Source organism: Neodiprion lecontei, chromosome 3 (genome assembly GCF_021901455.1).
Source record: "Neodiprion lecontei isolate iyNeoLeco1 chromosome 3, iyNeoLeco1.1, whole genome shotgun sequence".
NCBI lineage: Eukaryota > Metazoa > Arthropoda > Insecta > Hymenoptera > Diprionidae > Neodiprion > Neodiprion lecontei.
Window position 1 is genome coordinate 21,740,600 of NC_060262.1, and position 22,925 is coordinate 21,763,524.

General features: G+C 43.3%; 1 protein-coding gene across 3 annotated transcripts in view; it reads left to right on the forward strand.

The window, feature by feature from the left end:
* The first annotated feature begins 5,405 nt into the window (after positions 1 to 5,405).
* Positions 5,406 to 22,925, forward strand: part of LOC107222886 (protein-L-histidine N-pros-methyltransferase) — a 33,083-nt gene continuing 15,563 nt past the window's right edge. For 2 of the 3 annotated variants that reach the window (XM_046735889.1, XM_015662416.2), the window contains exons 1-2: positions 5,407 to 5,766; positions 15,093 to 15,304. In XM_046735889.1, coding sequence (XP_046591845.1) covers positions 5,584 to 5,766; positions 15,093 to 15,304 — 395 coding nt within the window. In that variant the 5' untranslated portion in view covers positions 5,407 to 5,583. Of the gene's footprint in view, positions 5,767 to 15,092; positions 15,305 to 22,925 lie in introns of all 3 variants that reach the window. The other variant, XM_015662417.2, reaches the window with a different exon arrangement.

Sequence of the window (22,925 nt, forward strand, 5' to 3'; positions counted from 1 at the left end):
CTCATCGACTTGTGGATAACTTGCCAAGTCGAGGAATGCATCCTCGAGTTTAATGTGGCAAGTGATGTACAATTTATTTCTCAACTGTTGGTAGATTTTTTAATACGATTTTCGCAAATTTTCAAAGACCTAGGGAGTAGAACTTTGAAGATTTCATTCTATATTTTGCGTCTTGGTTTAAAAGTTCTATACCTATAGGTGCAATGGTAAGACCAAAGTCCCAGGTTTTCACAAGTTTTGTGTATCCCAGCATTGAAATTGAAATGAACAACTTTGAACTCCTATACGAACATTTTCAATCGCTATGAATTCAAGGATTCCGAAATATTGGAAAAGACTGATGTTGCGTACAGCAATGGTACCAAGATTATCACAGGATTTCGAGGATTGTAAGAGTGGTCGAGAAGATTTCCGTGACTAATGTAGTGTCGACCGGAATAACAACGTGAAATTTGTTCACGATTCGATGCAAGTTCTTCCTCGTCCTCGAGCTGATCCTGTTGCGTTTATACCGTGGATGAAAATGTAAGAAAAGGGAGACAGCTACGGCGCGGAACGAAGAGGAGCGGAGATCCGAAGGAAGCGAGAAGATAGGCAGGAACAGCAGCGAGCAGAGAAGATTCCTGGTGGGATGATTGAGTTAGGCAGTGGCTTCAGAGTTTGAGGTTTGAGGTCAGGCGTGATCATTACGTAGCTGGTTGCATCGCTGTCTGCGGCTACGCGCGGTTCCTCTGCAGCGGTGTTATGAGAGGCAGCCAAGTGAAGAGGAACAAGAAGAGGTATGAAGGATGAGAGCGGCAGAGAAACGAGATGGGAGGAATGAGCGGCGGCGGCGGCGGGGCGAGGGCCGAGGGGCGGGGGATGAATGGGGCAGAATGGACAAAAACGAGACATTAGCGGCGACAGGCTACCGTGCTGCGCTGTCCGCTCGGCCGCGCCGAGTTAACGCGTCCCGCATCACCGACCGACGCCGTCCCCGGACCGTCGGTTGCATTTTTACTTATCAAATTAGCATTATTACCCCCATGCTGCCCGCCGCGCAAACGCGCCAAAAATCTAATCAACGTTAATCCATTCGTGCGACGGGTGAGAGATTTTTTTAAAGAAACCAGCCGAAGGATCGAGAAGAATAAGAGACATTGAAAAGGACTCGAGGAAAAGGGGGTCGAAAGTAATCGGGAACGCGTTGACGATAACGACCCTCGATCAGCGATGCATCAGCATTCCACTCTCATCTGCTGTATGTACGATACCCAGCACTCGAAATCTCGACAGTCTCTGCATGGATACTTGCGATATTTTTAACGCGTTTTTTCGAACACTAATGCGGTGTTCTCTGAAATTTTTACAATCAATGCAGTTGATCCATTTGAGTTGTTGATTAAAGGAAAATTGGAAAAAACTAAAAAGGACCGAGAAGAATAAGCAAAACTAATGGAAAGGAAAAGGACAAGGAGACAGCAATCCAACCACTCTTGATCAACGATTTGTATCCACATTCTCAAGTGGATCAAGTGGCTGTAGCGCAGGTCACAAAAATTTGAAACAAAATTCAACAGCTCAATATTTGTACGATTTCGGATTCCTGGACCTGTTCGACATTGTGCATGCAACATATTATTATGTTCGTGCAACTCTCGGGCAGTTTCATTACGAGGTCTCATCATCACCAACACCGAAGCCTCGGGCAGCAGAACGGCGGTAATTATGATGATTGAAAATTGTGTGTACCTGTTCTCCTCTTGCTTTCAATGTTTGCGTGCCGGATGACTCGCCGATCTTTGTGCATGAAAGAAATTTCCCACCTAGCGCAGCGTGCCAGACATTTAGAAATGGTTTACTATTGTGGAATTCGAGGCTGTAACGACCATCGAGGCGACTGCATAATCGAGCCTGTGTAGTCGGAGGAAGCCGGACCCGAGGCTGTGTTTGGTCTTAGGGTTTCGAAGCTAGCCCAAACACATCACGAGGCCGAGGATCCGAAGCAAGCACACATCGCCTAATACAATGCGCGCGTTGAGCTCGATTTCGAGTGCCGCGGTACCGAGTGAAAAACGCAGGTGATATTTCTGCCGGGCGTTTATGCATTCAAGATTCGCGACTAAAAACGAAGAAGACTTTTATATACCTGTATGTACACATATATACCTACGTTAGGCCGATCGAGGTGTCAGCAGCGGTGAAAAATTCACCAATTAAAAAAAAAATCTCATTTCTCGCGGTAACGAGAGGGAGAAAAATTGGGCGGAGGCGGCGGGGGACGACTGGCAATTAACGTCAGGGACGAAAATGATTTATGGGGAGGGGGAGAGACGCGCAGCTTATCATAAATTAATGAATTATCATTACGGGAACGCGAGACGGCGCCGCGAGGGTGGCCGGAGCTGGTTGCTCCAGGGGGTTGATGCCCGCTCGGAGGATTCGGGGCGGGGAACGACAGCATCGATACAACGACTTCTGAAATATTCATCACTCAAGAATCCCATTAAGCTTCTTCGTTACACTTCGCTCATTTTTATTACATCCTTCGTTGCACCCGGAAATAAACAAACGATAACCCTAAATTGCCGCTACATGGCACGTTTCAGTTATTGCCATCTTTGACCGTTAATTCGAGGGTGCAGGCTTGAAATTAACGAATCTCATTTCTTCCCCATTACATTTTCGCCAAATTCTTCCTCATCGCTTCTCAAACGTAGGAACGCCAAACGTCGGTCACAAAATATGACAAAGTGCACCATTATTCAAGGTGCTTCTAGAGCTTCATCGAAAACCCGTGGTAACCGCAAAAAATCTTACACGGTTGACAAAATAAACACTACGCTCACGTAAATTCTAACAATTTTATTCTTCGCGATGATAGGAGAAAAGAAACAAAATCTCTGACAAGAAGTAACGAGTAGGTAAGATGCCGAGAAAATTCCTGTAGTAAATCGCATGATTCGCTTCTCCGATGAATATAACTAAGACGTGATTTTTTAAAATCTTTTTTGTTTCATCCTCCGAACGCATAATTGGTGCGTGAGAATTTCCCAGTATAATTTCTCACGCGCCTATACCTACCTACGTAATACCAACTGACCGACCGCCGAAAAAGCCTATACCTATGGAGAAATTACGATCGAATTTCTGAGTAATTACGCAGCATTCTTGAGTAATTATGAGAAGTTGTTTTTTAGTCCACGTCTGAAGCCAAGGGGAAGTACTTCGTACACTTCACCTCGGAAGCGTTCCTTCACCTCCTCGTCCCTCCTCACCCTCTCTCCTTTCGCTCTCTCTCCCTCGTCTCTTTCGGAGCGCAATGGAGGGGGCGAATCAAGGTCGTCCGTAAATTAACCCGCACGCGGTAGAATCCAGAATATAATACTCACTTATTTCTCGGAGTCGCCGCAGGTTCTACATAACCCACACGCGTCGTGCGCACGTACCTGGCGGCCTTTACGCCACCCGGTACATTTAACTGCCTCTCGAATGACGTTCGGGCGTATGTCTACGCTCGTTGCATGCTCTTATTTTCGAACGACGCCCAAGACGCCGACTGAAACAGTAGACGCCATCCCCTCGCCCATTGTTGGCCAATTTCACGCGGGCCAAGCCGTTAATTACCAAAGCGCAGCTTGTCCCCGTCCCCAAGGCGAGAGGACCCCTCTAGCCAAAACAACATCGCCGAGGCCTAACGCCCTTGTTTCGAACGAACCTCTCTTAGTTTCGCGCCACTTTTCGAATCTCCACTGAGAAAACAATTTATTTTGTTTCACCAAACGTATATTTGGATATGGCGAAATAAACGTTTAGTTATTATCATCAAATTTTAGTCGAGCCAAGTATGATTTTTAAACCATTAACAAGTTTCTATCGATCATTATTTGGCTCGACTGAAATTTGATAATAATAACGAAACATTTGTTTCCTCGTATCCAAGCATACGTTTTTCAACAGTGAATAATAAACTTTTTTCTCAGTGTCCTTGATTGACGAAACGGCTCATTTTGTCCGTTAATTCACTGACAAGAGAAATATCGAGTGAAAACAAACTGTATTCTACATAGAAAGTTTTGTGAGATCCAACGTGGTTTGATTATCCTCAATCCTAGCTATTATCGGTAATGCGAGGAGGAAAATTGGGGGTTAAAAAGTACAGACGATGAATTGAAAAAAATTTAATGGCCTCGCATCGCACGCGAGTCGGGAAAAAAGAACGAGTAAAAATGGAAAAATTTTTCCGGCTACCGTGAACTGCAATAAGGAAAGCATAAAACTTTCTCCCTCGTCCGCGGCACGCTCCCTCGGGATTTCGGTTAAAGGGGAGGCGACGCGTTGCACGGGAGCAGACGTCGTACCTTGGCTGATGACCTCGTTGAAAAATATTAATGGACCGCTTGAAAACACCTCAAGAAAAATTATGATGGAATTCAATATATGTACTGCGTAGTTAGAGGTATGCCTACTTTGAGAAACGCAAGACTGTTCCTCGACTTTTTAATAGTGATGCAAAATTATTTGATGATCTTAAGGTATCGATTATTGTGGCGTTAGATTAATCGATTATTATTCGAGTTTTCAGAAATTCGATTATTATCGAATCGATTCTTTTTCTATACGAATCGATTAGTTATGACGATGGGAGTCATTTAAGAACAATTTCCTGTAAAAATGTAATGTTATTTTCTCGTAATTCATGAAACAAAGTCATTTGCTATCATCATTTTCTGATTACGTGGAAAAAGTAGTAGAATACTTCAAAATAACGTTTATTTGTTGCCAACAATGGTACACTGAATAATAGTATTAACGCTGTCAATAAATAGCTCGTTTGTTTCAGTTAAATGTTTTGTCGATTATGAGGAACCGATGCTATTTCCATCCAATATATCGATTCGCAAAATCGGAGATATAAATATAATTGATCGATTTTCAGATCGGTTCTTTAATTTTCTCGCACCACTGCCTCTTGAGTCAGTGTTCAATTACAATTATTACATACAATTTCGATACAAGAAAAACTTGCGGCGAAAATATTCTTGTTTTACCCATTTTAACACCACTAATCTTAGCGTATCTCATAACATTTCCCAGCTCGTATCTGTAAGTACGACCAAGTATCTAATTGGGCCCTTAAGGTTTACCTTACAATTAATGTCGCAATGAAATTTCGGGACAAGTATAAAAAACGCGACTTTCTCCTTGTAAACGGCTTCTCAAAACCTCAAACAACGACACGATAGCTCGATCCGTCTTCACAAAGGTGCAAAAACGGGAATACAAAGCGAGTAACATCGTGTCGGTGCCGCGCGTGATTCAAACTCGGGAATCCTACAGCGGTCGGTAATGCACCGGACCCCTGGATTACCGACGGAGCATAAATCGCCGCGGCGCTGTGGGTGCAGGCTACAGCGTGAGATGGCGGTTAATCTGTCAACATGGCCACGTGCCGACGAGGAGAACGGTCTTCCGTAGAGTGATAGAACGCGGATCCGGCCCGTGTCCTTCGGTATTTAGATAAATCCGGATAAGCCAAGTCGCGGCCAGGATGGCCAGGTGCAGAGGGCGCGTGGACAGTGTCAGTACGGAGCCACCCCGCGAATGGGACACATTTACGCGATTCTACTAGCCTTGGCAGCCGCCCAAGGACCCACAGCCGCGTTGTCATCGGACCGAGGAAGCGGCGCAGTCATGAAGAGTTACCGACCCCGGGGCGGAATCGCGCGGATGATATACGACAAGCAGAAGGCGGACGAGCGACTTCGCGTCTACGACAAAACCCAGGTGAGGAGTCAAAACCGAGCGAACCGAGTAACCTCGGAATTTTAAGATGCCCCGTTCTTACGGAGGAACGATCGCAAAGCTTCGGAAATTCCCGTCCGTCTGCGCGTGCGCGCGCAGCCCCGCGCTTTCCTCGTAGAACCGAGTGGTTCGACTAGGTGTGAGATAGGGTCGATCGAATGTGTGCGTGAGCGTGCGTGTGTGTTCGTTCACAGCGTCCTGCGTCAACTGTCACAGGGCCGCAGGCGCGCTCCTGTAATCCAAATGTTTGAATTTCGAACACAATGAGTTGAATTATTCGCGCTCGATTTGTCGGGTGTTTCTCGGGGAAAGGATAATTTCGGCGGCTCGATTTCCGAATTCGACCGCGTGCGAACGAGACGTCGAATTCGCTGTGGCCGTGGGGAACGAGAGATGTTTGAGAGAAAAAAACGATAAAATAGAAGGAGAACAAAAAAGGAGTAAGAATAATAACAATGTCCGAAAGAGTCGAGGGCGCGCGTGCAGCGGTTGTTGGAGGAAAAGATTCGATTTTAAAAGAGGCGAGGATTTGCGAACGGCGAGGAGCCGGCGGGAAGGTGGAAGTTGGAAGGTGGAAGGTGGAATGGGGGGGCGGGGGGGGGAGGGAAGGAGGCACGCCGGTAATAATTAGTACAATTATCGTACAAGGCCAACCACCGGTTCCCCGACGCGGCGCGTCCTACGCCCTGCGTGAGGTTACGGATGTATGTATCCGCGGAGAAAGAGCAGGAGAGAAATAGCGAGAATGAGAATGAGAATAAGAATAAGAGGCGGCCGGGCTTACCTGCCTGTCTTGTGTGCCCTCCAGAGGCTCCGGAGCGGTAATTATGCGTAATTACGTCGTCGATATTCCTGAAACATCTCTCGCCGCTGCTTGCGCTGCGGGCCTCTCGGACTCCCAGCCTATTTATAATTACCCGCTGCAAGGCTTGGAGTAAAGACTTTCCAATTTGCACCGAGCCAAAGCTCTTGCACGTGTGGTGCGCTCCTCTATACGTAGAACGCGCGTTACCGACGCACCGAGGAAAGCCATTCTTCGATGAGGGAAATAAAGAGGGAAAAATCGAAATAGGAGAAAATTAGCGGGAGTCGGGGAATCGCGCGGCGGCCTCGATTGCAAACTGCAAAGTCTAACTAACCGTGACGGCTCCTTTGCTCGCGCGCCGTGTGTGCCTTGCCTTTCCTTGCCTTTCCTCGCCTTGCCTTATACAACCTTCCCGTATATAACGAAGCAGTTCACGCGAAAATACATCCCCCGCTGCACCGCCGGGCTACGGGTCGGTAGCAGCACATCACATCGCATCACATCAGATCGAGAAGAGAGCTTGCGCCTGCAAAGAATATCAAGTTTCTGATCGAGCCCCGGGCGAGGGATTCAGCGTCTCTGTGTCTCTGATGTAGACACTTGAGCTGTACCCGTTACCCGGGCTCGAATTGGGTCTCTGGGTGTATTTATCATTTCATTGGAACTCACGATCAGCGACATCCGGTCGCAGGAAATTTAAATGTCAGGATACCCGAATTCAATTTTATAAAAATACGTTTTTTTTTATCATGTTCTTCAACCGATGTGCGTAGCTTGCGCGGACTTTTCTGCTCCTATCGATACTCGCAAAATCCGGTTAAAAACACTGGACTATTTCGCAGATTTCTTACACTACAACGGCATTTGCATGGGGATATGCATCCATCTGCTTAAACGGTTCTTCATCGACGGAGTAAAAGAAAGAACAATTTTTAACTGGCTCTAATCGCGATATAAATTGACGATGCGGGGAATATTCTTCATCCCAAACTCCGATCGTGATAATTAGATATCTATATATATATATATATATGTATATATTCGATGTTTTATATTTACTTGGGATCCGGAGCTAACGACGATATAACACGCACTTTGCACCGTTTCGGGATTAGGCTAAACCCTTACTCGAGACCGTTACGGGTTAGACGTTCGATAAGCGGTAATTAATGATCATGCAGTAAAGCTGTCTGCTTGCTCGTTTCTCGATATATCCCGGTACAGAACGCTCCGACTTCTACGGGCCCCGATATTCACTCGTGTGTGTAAGTTTGTATTCTACGTACGTAAAAGCCCGTTGACACAATCTTGTATCACATTACGTGCTATCGGATACGAAGCATAATCGTAGTAGTATAATTTATTTTTGCCAATCGTATCAAAGAATTATCCGTCAATGTTTGCGGCTGGAAATGAAATCTTGCAGCTTTGCAAACTTTTTGACGCGTGCGTGTGGTGACAAGTTTATTTAAAAAAAAAAAAATTAAAAAAACACAACCACAGGGCCAATGATTTTTAAAATAGCAAAAAATATCCTTGAATTCTTGAGAAAAATACTGTTTATATCCGGTTTTGATTATGTAATTCAGTTTGAAGTTGCAACGATTCAAATATCCCCACCTCAAACCAAAACAAGTACTGTGAGTTGACATTGAACCTATTTGTACATCACGTGGTGTCCACCTTCTTGGATTTACACCTCTCACTGCGAAACTATCGTCAGAGCACCACGTGCAAAATTGCTTTTCCTAATACGTGTCTTTTATTTTCGTTTTCTTCCTATAGAATTTAACTTCGATAACGTGTAAAATAATTGACTAATCCGAAGATTCCGTTTTACATAATCAAATCAGAGATGTATAAAACATCAACTATGTGTGGTATCTTCAACAATATAATTACATGAATCTACGGTTCAACGAACCTGTCGCGATCACGGATACCATCGATTGATCTGCTTAGCTGGTAGTAAAAGATAAGTGAATAATTGTTAACAAAACAATTCAAGAAATTATAACGACAAAACTTCGATGAAAGAAATATAAATTGATACAAGAGACTATTTTAAAATGAATGAAGAAAAAGAGAATATTCAAAAAGGAATAAAGAATAGTTCGAGAAACAATTTTAATGAAAGAAAAACGATATGTATTTCCAATTTTAATCTGTTTCACCTGCTGATCGATAATTTACGTACTTTGTGAGCGAATGATTGAATGGATACACGAATGAATATATAGTACGTTTTTCGGTTATTGCTATAAATTTATATAACAGAAGTAAAAGGAATATTTACAATTTTCGTAATCTATTACATAAAATTTGTTCATAATTTATATTCAACATCTAAACCTATATTTACAAAATTCTTTGCCTACGATCATACACGTAATTTTCCAAGTCAATTTGATCGAGGAACGCATATTGCTGGGTAACCGAACCGTCTTTTTGGAATAAAAAAAAAAATTCCTAAACCTTGTCACGAATCAATTTTCGCCGCACACCGTAACCCGGATAAAAATCAGCATCGGCGAATCGAGGATGACGATTTTTCAGGAAATTCGGTTGGCTCGAGATGTGCTATATACTCGTATATATATCGGCGGGGCCCCGAGGAGCCTCGCCCGGATGCCCCAGTCTCGGGCTCGTCGCCTCGGTTCCCCCTGGAGCGCCATCCATCACTCACTTAATATTTCAGTGCGCCTCTGCCCCTTTTTAAAACCTTAAAACACCATGGTGTAGCGTTGCCGCGCACATGCACGCGTTCATCTTACACCCCCGCGTGTTTATGTGTAGGTACATGTATAACAACACACTTGTCCAACCTGAGAGCAAAGTTCTCTGATGCCGGACTATGCTTAAGGATATTAGGGGCTGACGGTTTATCGATTTCTGGGGAAAATTCTCCGCTTACTTAGCCGCGGCTAGAACCCACCCCTACATCCTTGCACCCTTCTTTCCTGTTTTTTGGACTTGGTGAAGAATGAAACAACGACGCTCTCGTACTTTTTTTTATACATACGAAGAATAGTTTGTGCGTGCGACACTGCGCGAGTCGTGATTCCGTGATTACCGGCTGAATTTGCGATTTTTTGATTACCGGTTCTTAAACTTCTACGTCCGTAGTCCCTATTCATGATAACCGCTGATCAGGGAAAACCTGAAAGTCAGGGAAGAGTTAGGAAATTTGTGGCGGTAAGGAACGTCAAGAATAAAAGTTCCCCTGTGCAAAAGCGCAATTTTAAAAATAATTTGCTTTCACATGCTCTGTTCCATGACCATCAAATGGATGATAAACGTGCTTTCGAATACCGGTTAATTAGGATCTTCATTCGTTGGATAGTCAAATTATTTTATATCTTGTTCGAATTTGAGTCAGAGATAAATTATAATTGGATCACGGCGAAGAGTTCTCGAATGTTTTCATCTATTTCTATTAGCCACCATCTGTATAAACCTTGAATTTGTCATGTAGTGTAATATAAAAAGATCGGTGGTTAAAAAAAAAAACAACAAGAAAATTACGTAACCATTGAATTTGTACACAAAAATCTATTTATTTATTTTTTTTTTTATGAATTCTTCGTAAAAGGTCAGAGAAAAAAAAAGCAGTTGATTAAAAAAATTCGGCGGGGGGGGGGGGGGCGAGGTTGGGGGATTACATTCTAATGTTCTTTTTGTTTGCCGCTTCGTTTATAGATATGGTCAATAGCGTTATATGCATTTCAGTTATATTCATCGATTTGAAGTCGTTAGAGAATATTTTTCACCGTGCACTTGAAATCGGTAGAAAAATATTTGAAACCGCGTATACCTACGAAGGATTTGTGAAGTAAAAAGGAGAGTCAGTGTGTGAAATCCTGTTATATCGCATAAAATCGTGTAAAGAGATACGATGGAATCGTTCGAAATTATTGCTATGCGATCGGCAGCTTCGATTAATCGTTTCCTCGATTAATCGATCGATAGTTTTTTTAATTAATCGATTGATCGACGATTTCGATTCACATATCAATCGACCTGCATAATTTTTACAAGGCAGCTTCGATCAACCGATTAATCGAAGCTGCCGAATAATGGATTAATTGCACAGCGTTATATTGGAATAATCGTTGGACGTCCTGAAGGCGAGGAACAATATAACCTTGGATTCCGATACGTCGGGTATTTCGTTGAGCGATGAACGCGGTTTCTTGGCGCTTCGCGCCCCGACGGACATCGGTTGCATATCCATAAAACGAGGCGAAAGGGTGCACTGCACCAGATCCACGTGGCCTCGCAGGCGTTGGTTGGACCACGTGTGAGGGAAACCGGGAACGGGGCACGACCCGAGGAACCATAAACAACGCCGCGGCGTTTACGCCGCTCGGGGCGGCGAATTGTAGGGATGTTTGACCGCCGTAAGTGGAGCTCTTGAGATTCCTACGGCGTGTTGGTACGTGGCCATGGCGCATTCTGCGCGTACGTCGTTCGCTATTCTATTGCCGCCTTTCCACCATCACCGACGCGGCGACGCGAACCGATCGCTTGGAATAATCAAATTAACGATTCGATTCATCGAGTGATCCGTCGAGTGAATTCCAACGCTATTCCTGATTTCCGATGATTTCCTCTGCATTCTTGGCGTTTCTCAGTGACTCCCGGGTCGGACGGGGATCACGGGAAATCCCGACAAATCACTCGAAATCATCGAGAACGCTGGGGAAACGCTGGATATCAATGACAGCGCGTGATAAGATAGACGTCAATAGAATATCAATGAGTTGGAACCGTTTGGCGTTTATCGCAATACTTGCACAACGACTCTCAGGATCTTCAACGCTTGCCGTATCGTTTCTTCAGCCCTGTCGCGTGATTTCAAATCATTCGCAACGTAGACTTCCAAGGATTTTAGTTAACTCCTCGATTGATTCCTCGTTGTTTTAAAGAATATTTCAGTCATTCGAGTTGTTTTCATTTAAAATTCGATTTTCAACCGTTATATTTATTTTTTCAACTTATCTAGTGTATTCGTCTTGGGCGGAAATTCGACACCTAAAAAAATCTGCATTGGATAGCGAATGCGAGAATTCTTCTGCTACAAAAATATTGGTTTCTTAATTTTGTACCTCGGGCATTCCAGACCATTACTATTTTCATTTTTATTCCCTCTGTGCGATTTAGGCCGTTGCGCAAAAAAAAAAAAAAAACACCATTTGCAAAATTAGAAATTTTTTAAGCAATTGTTCTTCATAGTAATCTCTCAATTAGCGAAATCACTGCTAGCCATAATTAATTTCGGTGAAAGTACGAAACTTTGAACCTAGTGCAAAGACATCGACTTTGTTTTTTCATAAAAAATTAACCGTGTAAATTTGATGCAAATGTAACGTAGCTAACAGTGGTTACGCTAATTGAACGATTACTACGAAGCAATTGTATTATTCCATGCTTTGAAAATCGTTTTCCTTTTTTTCTAAACGTCCTGCAACATATCAACAGAAAAATAAAATTGGAAATCGAACCGTCCGTTTAAGATGGAATTTCATTGAAATCTGTTCACCGGGCTGTTTACTTCTTGGAAAAATCTGGAAAACTTGGGAATCTCACTGTTAGGGAATGTTTTCGGCGAGTTCGTTTCATTATGATTGCTACCATTATTATTATTCTCTTTAATCCTTAAATAACCGATGTGTAATGAAAATTTTTCTCAAATCTTCAATCCCTTCCATGAGAAATGCATAAGATATTCGAAATGATTCCAAAAATATTTTACTAGAAAAAATATGTTAATAGAGAAAAATATTGTCTCCAATTATACACCCGACAAAATTTCTATGTCACCTGAAAAGTTACAGAATCCCCGTGGAATTATAATTTTGAATTTTATTCACAGATTCCCCGTTTACTGAACTTTCATTTGCGTACAGAAAACTGCTACAAATTACAATTTTTTTATTATCAGAGTGTATCATCAAGTGTACGTAATACACCCCGAGTAATTATACACGTACAATAAAAATTCGTCACCCTTCTATAGCTATACCGGACATTGCGGGATGACAATGTATAAAATGGAAGAAGATCACGGTCAAGATAAATAACCCGGAGCCGAATAAAGCCACACCTACATGGATGCATGTATATGTAAAAGTAAACAGGGGGGCGGGACGTAGAATAATTTTAATTACAGCGCCGCAGCATGTGTCGTGCACTAATTGTGCCCAGCGGAGGCATCATCACACTTTGATTCCGGTTTTTCTGTCCGAGATATTTTACCTCCGGCGTGTTACAAATGGCTGCAGCGTTGCTACTGCCGCGCGGTAGCTCGCCTACTTTACAACCCGGGCATTCCTCTTCGCGTCATTAGCCGTGGCGATTTCCCTTGTCCGAGTCCTTCATACATGTGTGTGTGTGTGTGTTTGTACTTGCAGGCTACTCGGTTCAACCAGTACCCTCATTTTCCGTGTAACATTTTCTGTCTACTGCATTATTTTAATTATTTATGGTTGACAAATTGGGAAAATAATGCGCATGTCGTAACTAGTTTTCTCTTTTATTTAGTAACTTGTGGTTTTAATTTTGTCAGATCGAAGAGAATGATTATTGTAATTATATGAATGAAGGTAATTCGAATATTCTCGAACCTATACATCCTACTTTGGTACATCGATTGCCATGAAAATGAGTTAAAGGAGTCTCACAATCAGTGCAAAATAATTATTCTCTTGGTAGAAAACAATTGTATAATTTGCCTGGTAATTTCAAATAATTTCGTCATTTTTTTCCCCTTTTTTCACTATACAGTTGCAGGCTGCTCCGATGAGAAAATGCATCCTTCGTGTAAAGACTCGAATTTTTCAACTGTGCACCACATCGCATACACATGTGTACTATAAGTGTATTTATACCAAGAGAAAATGGTGAAACTCACAATTAGTAGATTTAGCATCCGATTGCGCATACGCGATCATTTTTGAATTTTCACGCAAGCCGGCCACCTCAAGTTTTAGCTGTCAAACGCGTCTTGCCGAGGTTGCGTAGGTGATGCAGTTTTTCTGGTCCAGTACACCACGAATAGTTGATGCAGTGATTCGGGAACGTTTGGCAAATTTATATCATTGAATCTCTGTTGACGGATGAGTCATCGTACCAACATAATTTCAATTCGTCTCTTGACACGAAAAGGTTGGACACTTCATACCCATTATCGAGTAAGTTGGCTCCCCTGCTTTGTCTGACCGACCAATAGAGTTGAATTATTTCGCGCATGCGCAGTCGGTAAATCTGCAGCCTGTCGAGTTTCACCGTTCATCTCGGTATACCTACGTAGCAAAATAAAAATCGTCCCTACAACGATTGCGATAATCGTTCGCCTGGCTCACGATCAGCGACGCGACGTGAGTAGGCAGCGGTACAGCGGCATTGCGGAAGTACCGCGGCAAGAGTAATTTCCTGTGTTTTTACCACATAAGTATAAGGATCGCGAGGAGACCCGGTGGTACGCAGCATTCCTGGTCGGGCATGGCACGCACCATAAACAACTCCTTAGGTCGGCACACCTGGCGCGAGGCGTTAATTACTCTCCTCCGGTCGTCCGTCTGTTCATCTGGGTTCCCGGCTCTCCCTGAAACTCTCTCCCTCTCTCTCTCTTTCCTCGGCCTAGGTGGTCGGACGAAGAGAGACGAAGAAAGAGAGATCGAGGGAACGCAACAAGTGTCCCCCGTTGCGAAGCGCGAAAGCTCGCCTAATTACCCTCGCCTTCCCCCCTCCGGCGGCTCGGTGAGCGCCGCAGATTGAACGAGACAAAAACTCGCGTTGATTACAATTTCGTTTAATTTCAACGTCCGCTGCCGCAGCGCGCAGATTAGCCGAGAGCTGCCGGGATATTATGTATATACCGTATAATGTACTAACCGCTACCTTTCAATTGGACTCGTTCCCCAATCCCCGCTGCGGATATATCGCATAATTGGTTATTATACCTAATATATACCGCCGCGCACGGCAACAAACAACAATCTAATCCAATCACTGACGCGGCTGTGTCGTATTGCCATTCCGATTCTCTTTCAATTTTAATTAGTTATTAGGAACTATCCTCTGAGCATCGTCGCGATCTATTCGTATGTTCAACTGATCATCGTCAGTCAACAAAATTAACCCGAGAATACAGCGCGTGCTTTCTGTAATTGTAATATATAAAACACTCGTTGACCGTTGGAGAATCGACTTTTACAACGGTTTAATATATAATTTCGCATCGCTAGTTCAGCCTTATAATTTATACCGCAGCGATCAAGTTTGTGGGATCTAATTTGAAAATCATTTTTGTAAAAGGAAAAAAAAAAAGGACGATCTCAATCGACGATACAAATGGCGATATTTTAACTGTATTCGAGGACGGTATAAACTGTGTTAAAAAAGGATTCGATTTCTGAGTAAAAAACGGTTCAAATTTTGAAAAAAAATAAATAAAATGTTCAACTGCAAACCAGCTAACAAGTTTTTTCGGGGTGTGCAGTGGTACAAGGTGGACGAAACGCGGATACGAGAGGATCTTCGCAATCTCTGGGTGCCACTGGGAGTCGGAGCGAACAACGATGAGCCGGATGAAGCTGCCAGTGTTTTCCTCGAGAAGTCGGCCGAGAGATCGGACTCGCTACTCTTGCAAACTTGGCACTCGTTCGCGAAATCTGCCCTGTCATGGTTCATCAGTCGCACCTCGATCAACGGGTAAGTTAATCGAACGTCAGCGAAACTTAAACAAGCTTATCTCAAAACCGGCATGTTGACAAGTTCCCCATTTATCCAAATTATCGAAAATATCTAACACATGTATCGGGTATATAAAACTTGTGCATATCGTCCTTTTCACGGTACGAATCCTGCCGTGAAAACTACACAAGTGTAACGCAACGTACACCGGAGCATTGGAATTAGGGGTATATAGAAGCACCTACGCACACATATTCGATACCTCGCGAGGTGATGAAAGAAGGCTTTCTTCTACTCATCCTCCGGACGACGTACGCGCCTTTACGGTATACATACACGGTTAATTAATAACCACGGAGATACGATCTTCGGTTAGGTTACCATCGCAGCCTGTGTGTGCATAGTTCCTGCAACAGAGTCGAGAAGCGAGTGGCTCTTAGAGTTTAACCCGTGTGTACGAGACACACAGGCACAGGAACTCGCACGGTCGGTCGACTACTGCTGTAACCTGTAGCTGTGTCAGAGAGACCTGCAGGATCACGAGGAAGGCTCGCGGGACCGAAGATGTTATTGATGATCGAGCTCGCTCGCGTTGCTCTTTAGGGAGCTGCTTCGGGGATCGCCTCTCTCTGAACCGTTTATTAAAAACTAACGCCAGTGATTAACCTCTGCATCATCGGTCCTCCGCCTCCACCTCCGCCCCATCCATTTGCTACCTACTGTAACGTACCCGAATGTACGTTGTCGCCTTCCATTCGACACGTTATAATAATATCAGGTCTGCGGATTGAATTGGATTATGATTTTTTTCAAAACCAGGCCAAATCCAAACCCATTAATCGTGTGGTGCATTTTTCACATAGTAACTATGAATAAATATACATATAGTGTTGAAGTGTCACATGCTCTGCGCCAGACGTGCAGGCAACCCAACTTACACGGTCGCGGAACTTTCTATGGAATCATATTTTACGGAACGATCAATTTTTATCTCGCTTTCGTTCGTTTCGATATTGAATTTATAGTGGAATGTTCAGAAATACTTGATTCAAAATGCACAACGCTTCAAAAGCGTATTTTATATGTTTATTGTATACTACATCACACAATCCAATTAGGGTCTATGTAATAGAGAAATTTTTTTACTTATTTATTTTTTTTGAGCAATACATTCTGCGATACATTTGTGTATGCAGTATTAATAATATAGCTGTCCGTATTCCAAATTTGAATCGGTATGAAATTCAAACATTAAGAATCAGCGATTTGCGTAATTACTGCAGGTATGTACAGGTGTAGAAGTATGGTACGGTATTGTGATTGCCTTGTATACGAGTATACGCTGCATGTTTTCTCCTTACTACTCATTTTGTGTTATCACACGAGGACGGATCATCGTCGGTTCATAATTGTTAATACTCATGGTGAGGCGCGGTCTTCGCTCGTCATAATCTTAATTTTCTTTTATTCAAATCATAATAATCAAGCGATAATAACAACCTGCGCGCACCTCCGAGTATTCGTGTGTATAAGTACCTATGACTATGTTGTGTGTAAACGAATACAACGTTGCAACAACGCAACGGGGTTATACATCAAACGCTATGCAAAAGCACAGCAACTCCGATGTGCTGCACTTGGTGGGGCTATTCGAGGTACAGCTAGTGCGGCTACTGCTGGTGGATAACCGAATCAGATACTGTCCTTTGCAACACCTTTCCACCCCGGTATTCATAATTAAACGCGTTCGCCACGGACCTTCTTTCGAGATTTTATATACTAACTTGCTTGCAACGTGGTACTTATGTTGCTATCACCTATCAAATCACCAATACCAAATTCAAAGTGTGCGAGGTCCGTGAATATGTACACTAGGCCAATCTTAGTTGCTCCCCTGGGCTAAAATGTCTCAATATAAATGCTGAAAAATTTTAGATCAAAACACCAAGCTTCTATCTCACTTCTAAATCCCATGCCCCAAAGTCTTTGAATTTTTTCATTTCAATAATAAGTAATTTCCACAATCTTTTTTTTCGTATTCCAATGATCAACTATATACGTTGTTTTTGATTTGTTTGAAATAGTGAAAGATTGGTGTGAAATCGATAATCAAATATCTCTACGTCCTTAAATTATACCTATTATACAGATCCGTTGATCAGATGAGTATGAAGTTAGTACCGTTACGGTAACGATGCATGTTTAGGCAAGATCGTTACTTCGCACCTTTAACAATCTCTGAAATTCAGTAAACCATCGTAAACAAAACATACTGTTATCTTAAAAGGTCGACTTCTTGAAAGTTATTCTAAAATTGCGCGATAACGATTTTTCCATGATGTTTCGTTACGTTAACGTTATTAAATTCAGGCTGATTTGATCAGGGGTTATTCAGGGTTAATTAGACATGCATCTGTTAGGGCATAAATGTCTCTGATTGCGTGTGAATTTGAAATTGGGAAACCCACACAAATAATCCTGACTTTTTCCCAATCATCCGTCTTTTCATTCCCTCCGAATGAATCGTTATGTGGCATTCGGATTTTCAACACCCTCGCAGCAGGACTTATTCACGCCCCTCTATAATGTAGGAAATGTAACAGGCGCAGACCCGTAAACCATGCGGAGGAGTTTCAGAAGCCAATTAAAATTGATTGCAGCCTCCAAGTAATAAATACACATTCTTGTATCTGTTAATTACTGCCCTTAATAGCCAGGTCAATATTTTCAACCCGATCGTCGTGTAGCCATCGCATAATTCCTTTACAAGTGAGCCTGTACTATACATATAAATGGAATAGTAAAATACGGATCGGCAAAACTTGTTCGTATACCTTTTCAATAAACAACGGAACTTCTTGAATCACCACTTTTTGTAATTCTTGTACAACCACGAAGATATCTCTGACGATTCTTCTATCCATCTTTACGGATATTCTAACTATTTTTAAGAAAAATCGACATTTTTCTCTATCATTGTTCACCAAATTGGAAATAATTCGTCAAAGAACCGGTAAAAATATCATGATGCAAGAAAGGGGGAAAAAATTAAAAACACATGTGGATGCAGGTGTTGATATAACAATTGCGAAAATCCAGCGGTTTGTTCAACCAGAGTAATAGCTCCACATGAATAGCGTAACTCGGGAGTCCAAGAGCGAGGCGCATCAGGAGAACGAGCGAAACCAGTAGCCAGGTTTTTGTGCGGTGAACAGCAGCAGCAGGTAGTGTTTAGTTCCGCGCACCACCTGCTGTTGCCGCCTCTGATTCCTCTTCCTCCTCCGCCTCCCTCTCCTCCTCCTCCTCATCTTCTGCTTCTTCATCTCATCCTTCTAGTCCACCGTTCCTGACTCATCCAGAACCCGGGATGATTAGGGCATTAGACCGTCGAAAGTTGGTCTCCTTCGTCAACGTGCAGCTTGCTTGTCTTCAACTTCCAAAGTTGCGATCAATAAAGCTTGGTTGAAAAGAGTTCCAATCGTGAACGAATATATCGATGCAATATTCGGCCGCAGCTTCGCTGTTTCGTACCCTCGAACAGCCACTCAGGTTTCATTCGCTCCTCAGAAATTTACCATCAAATCTCAATGTCGGTATAATCAGCAACCTAAGTTTCTGATCGAACTTGACGAATCGGAACCTCGGTAACATTTGTCGTTAAGGTTGCGTAGGTGACGTTTGAAATTTTGTCCCTTATATTTTAGAAGTGGTCCCACGGTGATGTGCTCGAGTGAATTGATCATACGCACAACGTGGGTGCCGATTTACGCGCTAGATGCCGGGGTGCAGGTGGAAGGCCTTATAAATACGATTATAATGAGAACGGAAGACCACCGATGCCGTCGAGACCGCGAGCGGAATTAATGCCGGTGCGAAAACCAGTCTCTGTTCCCTCTCCAGGTATTCCTATATATTATACTCTTCTTCTTCGTCTACTCCTTTTTCTTCTTCTTCTTCTTCTTCTTCCTCTCCTTCTTCGTCGTCGTCTTCTTCTTCTTCAGCTTTTTCTTTCCGACTCGGGTTCGGAAACGTCTCCCGAATGGTCCCTGCCCTTTCGATTCTCTTCCGCCCCCGTTTCGAGCGCGCCCTAGTCGGGTCGAGTATCGGACACGACGCGACGCCATGGAATTCGTAATTTCCAGAAACGACAGAAACACGTGCCTCCTTCAGTAGCCAACCCCGCGGTAGCGAAAGGGGAAAAATTCCATCACGAATCGTACGCAAAAACAATGGCACGGCTCTACCGATCGCAACCCTGAAATACACGAAGGTCTCAGAAAAATTAATATTCTATCTTACAATTACAGTTGATGCTATTCTGATGTAGGTACTGATTGTATAGTCATTTCTACAAAAACGTTTAAGTGTATGTGTACACCCTGCTATATGAAAATTGAAGCGATATTCAGGATACCAACATCGCGGTCTGAATGTTTTTTTCATTTTTTCATGTTCAAGCATATTATCAAGCACAGTTTTGAGAGTATTTTCACCCCCTAATGAATCTCATAATTGCATCCATCGGAATTATACAGTAGTTCAAAAGTTGTTTTGCGATTTTGTCAACACCTCGTGTTATCCAGACTATTGCGACGCCTTCTTCTATTTGAAACGACTTGTGTGTGGATTTCACCAACAACTTGAAAATTGAAGAATTTTTGCTTTGTTTCGGCATTTCTATCATATCCCATCTTTTCTCTCGTGATTGAATTTTTCCTCCCAACTCGCGGAAACTTGAATCACACGAACGTGGGAATTATTGTAATAAAATCAAATCCCATACAGTAGAGGCTTAATTCATTGGTGGTGTGAATTTTTATTCAGATCCCTTGGGTAATAATGCTCTGATATAGTTCGAAAGAAAATCGTCTTCAGAAATGATCCTGTAGCAGTGTATATAAGGTATATTCACGGGGCTGCATTACCCGGCTCCTCCGCATCTTGTTATACCTAATCAGAACTGAATTTAGGCTTTCGCGAAAGGTGCAGAGCCATAACCGTTGTCCCAGTTATTGGGCACTTATCCTCATCCGGATTCCGAACCTCAGCCCTGTAATCCCACCCCCGTGTCCCCCTTGGCCTCCCCCACTTTATCCCTGGGATTCCCTCGCGGCTCCTCCCAGCGTTCGATTGGGCTTGGTCCTGGCTGGCGGTCAGTAATTATCATTAACGCGTTTGCGCGGTCGCCCTCGGCGTCACACCCTCACACACAGGCGGAAAGCAACCCTGTTCCGTATCGTCGGAGGTCCTCCAATTGCCGGTCGTATCCTCGAGGACTGGGTGGTTGTGGTGGTGGTGAGCTAGCTGTAGTTCTATACGTATCCCTTGCTGCACCGGTCCAGACGTAATTAACGCGACGGGGCGCATGCGCTACCTCTCACCGCGGTGATCCGCGTCGCGTTCCTGGGTGCGCAACGTACCCACCTCCGACAGAAGCCTGCAGGACCTCGGGACAACCGAGCCTGGAAATCGAGGGATATGGGAAGTCAGGGGGAATCTAAAGCGGGGAATTTTGCCTACACTGAGAAAAATTTCATTTCTTACAGTAACTAGAAAAATTCGGTAAAACAGGTATCGTTAAAAACAATGTTTGAATATTGTTGGGATCACGAAAAACGAGGTACGCCTAACCATTTTGCGCTGTCGTCGATCCTTTTTTGGTAATTGCAACGCAAAATCAGTTTCCGAGATTTACTCTACTTTTTTTAGCTAAGCAAGGCTTTAGCGTCAATTTATTGTTGCACAGGCACTAAATTTTCGCGCCAGTTACAAGAAAATATAGCAACAGTGATTGTAATGAGAAAGAATAGTAACGGATCCAAGACTTTGTGGTAACAGCTAGAAAACTAATTTTCATTTTGTACCTGGAAGTATATTTTACGATTGTGGTAAAAAATGAAAATAGTTAAAGACTGAGCGGTAACCGGAACTAAAAATTTCTCTCAGTGTATGATACCAATTCTGACGAAATTTTCGGTCAGTAATATACGACTTTGAGAGGTATTGAACGTTCTCTTACACGTTGCAATATTCTATAGGACGTATAGTTGTGCTGTTTTTAGTCAACTCGTTACCACATGTGGCCAAATTTAGTACGCCTAATTTGAGCTGGTGCAGAGGTGCTTTGATGTATAGGTAACCTCCATAATTTTTGAACAGTCAAATATACCAAATACGAAAAACTTGTATCCACACTTGCTCAGTGTCGGATTCTAATCGTGAATCGAATAATTGAACAGATTTAAAGTCTAATTAAGAAATAGGAATTAAGAAATTATTCTATTCTGCAGCAAATTTTCAGATAACCATCCTACTGAGAGCTCGACCGATGGTCGGAATATAAAATAGCTAGATATTTTTGAACCGCCATCCCTGATAGGAGTATCATTTTCCAAACGTGTCACCATTTCCGTAGTTATATCGCAACCGTATACATATGTATAAATGATGTAGGTTACACTAGAATGATGAGGGACGCCTGCGCCTCTGATGATACAGATGCGAGAGACGAGAGGGAAGGAAGGAACGAAGGACCTCCCGGTTCTCGAGGCTCTTCTTTCTTCTCAGATTCGTCGTCGTTCGGGCTGACGTCGACCAGTAATTAAACCAGGGGCGGCGCCTGGGGCGAGCCGAAACACTCCGCGACTGCGCTCTCTTAATTACTAATCAACCCTATCGCGAACCCTCCTCCTCTTTCAGATTCCACCGACGAATTGTCCCGCAGACTTCGCGAGGACGAAACTCAAAATGGCGGATTTCTCATCTCGCCATGTTATTACTAAGGCCTGTTGTAGGTATTTATACATGATTAGATATACAGCTGTGTCGCAGTTATTGTACCCAACCAACGGACGATTTATAACGTAGGCCGATCTGTAATGGAACTTTTCCATTTGCTGGTGAAAAAAACGCAAGTTGTCGAGATCGATATTGATATATTTCTGAAGTCAGGAACGAATGAATCAGCGTATTCCTCTCGCAGGTGTATTCCTCTACTCCTGTGCCTACCAGGATGGATATAAGCAGTATCAATGACGAAACGCCTTACGAGAGGCTAACGCGTCGCTCATATCGCCAGTAGTAAAACCGCGTCTTGGTCCGGCGCGGCGAACGAAACGTGCAGGGTCTAGAATGTGTGTATAAGAGCACGGATATCGTAGACTCTCTTTTTTAGGCAGGCGCGTGCCCCAGGGTATGTGTATATCAGAGAATAGAGATAGCTCACCGGTGTGGCCGGTCAAGATGAGTGATGGTGAAACAGACGATGCCTACGTACGTTAAAGAATTTATTCGACGCGAGCATGTCTCACGCGCTCTTTCACGCGTGTTTTCAATGCGCAGTTGCAAACAAATCTGACATTACGCGACCCAAATCTCGATTTCACGCTTCGTGAAAAAACGCACAACATACCTACGTTTGTTGAATATAGATAATCGTGTGCAACGTTCGTCTCCAGCTCATATCGCAAACTTACGCTCGATCCGAGAAATCCCAGTTTTAAAATTTGAATAATTTGTGCAGTTTTCTTTCTTTTTTTTTTTTTTTCCTCTGTTCTGACTCGTCGCGTCCATAGTCGTGGTTATTTAAAACGTGCCGCCGTGACGCGGAGCGCACGCGGATTGTTTCAGGTTGGCAGTA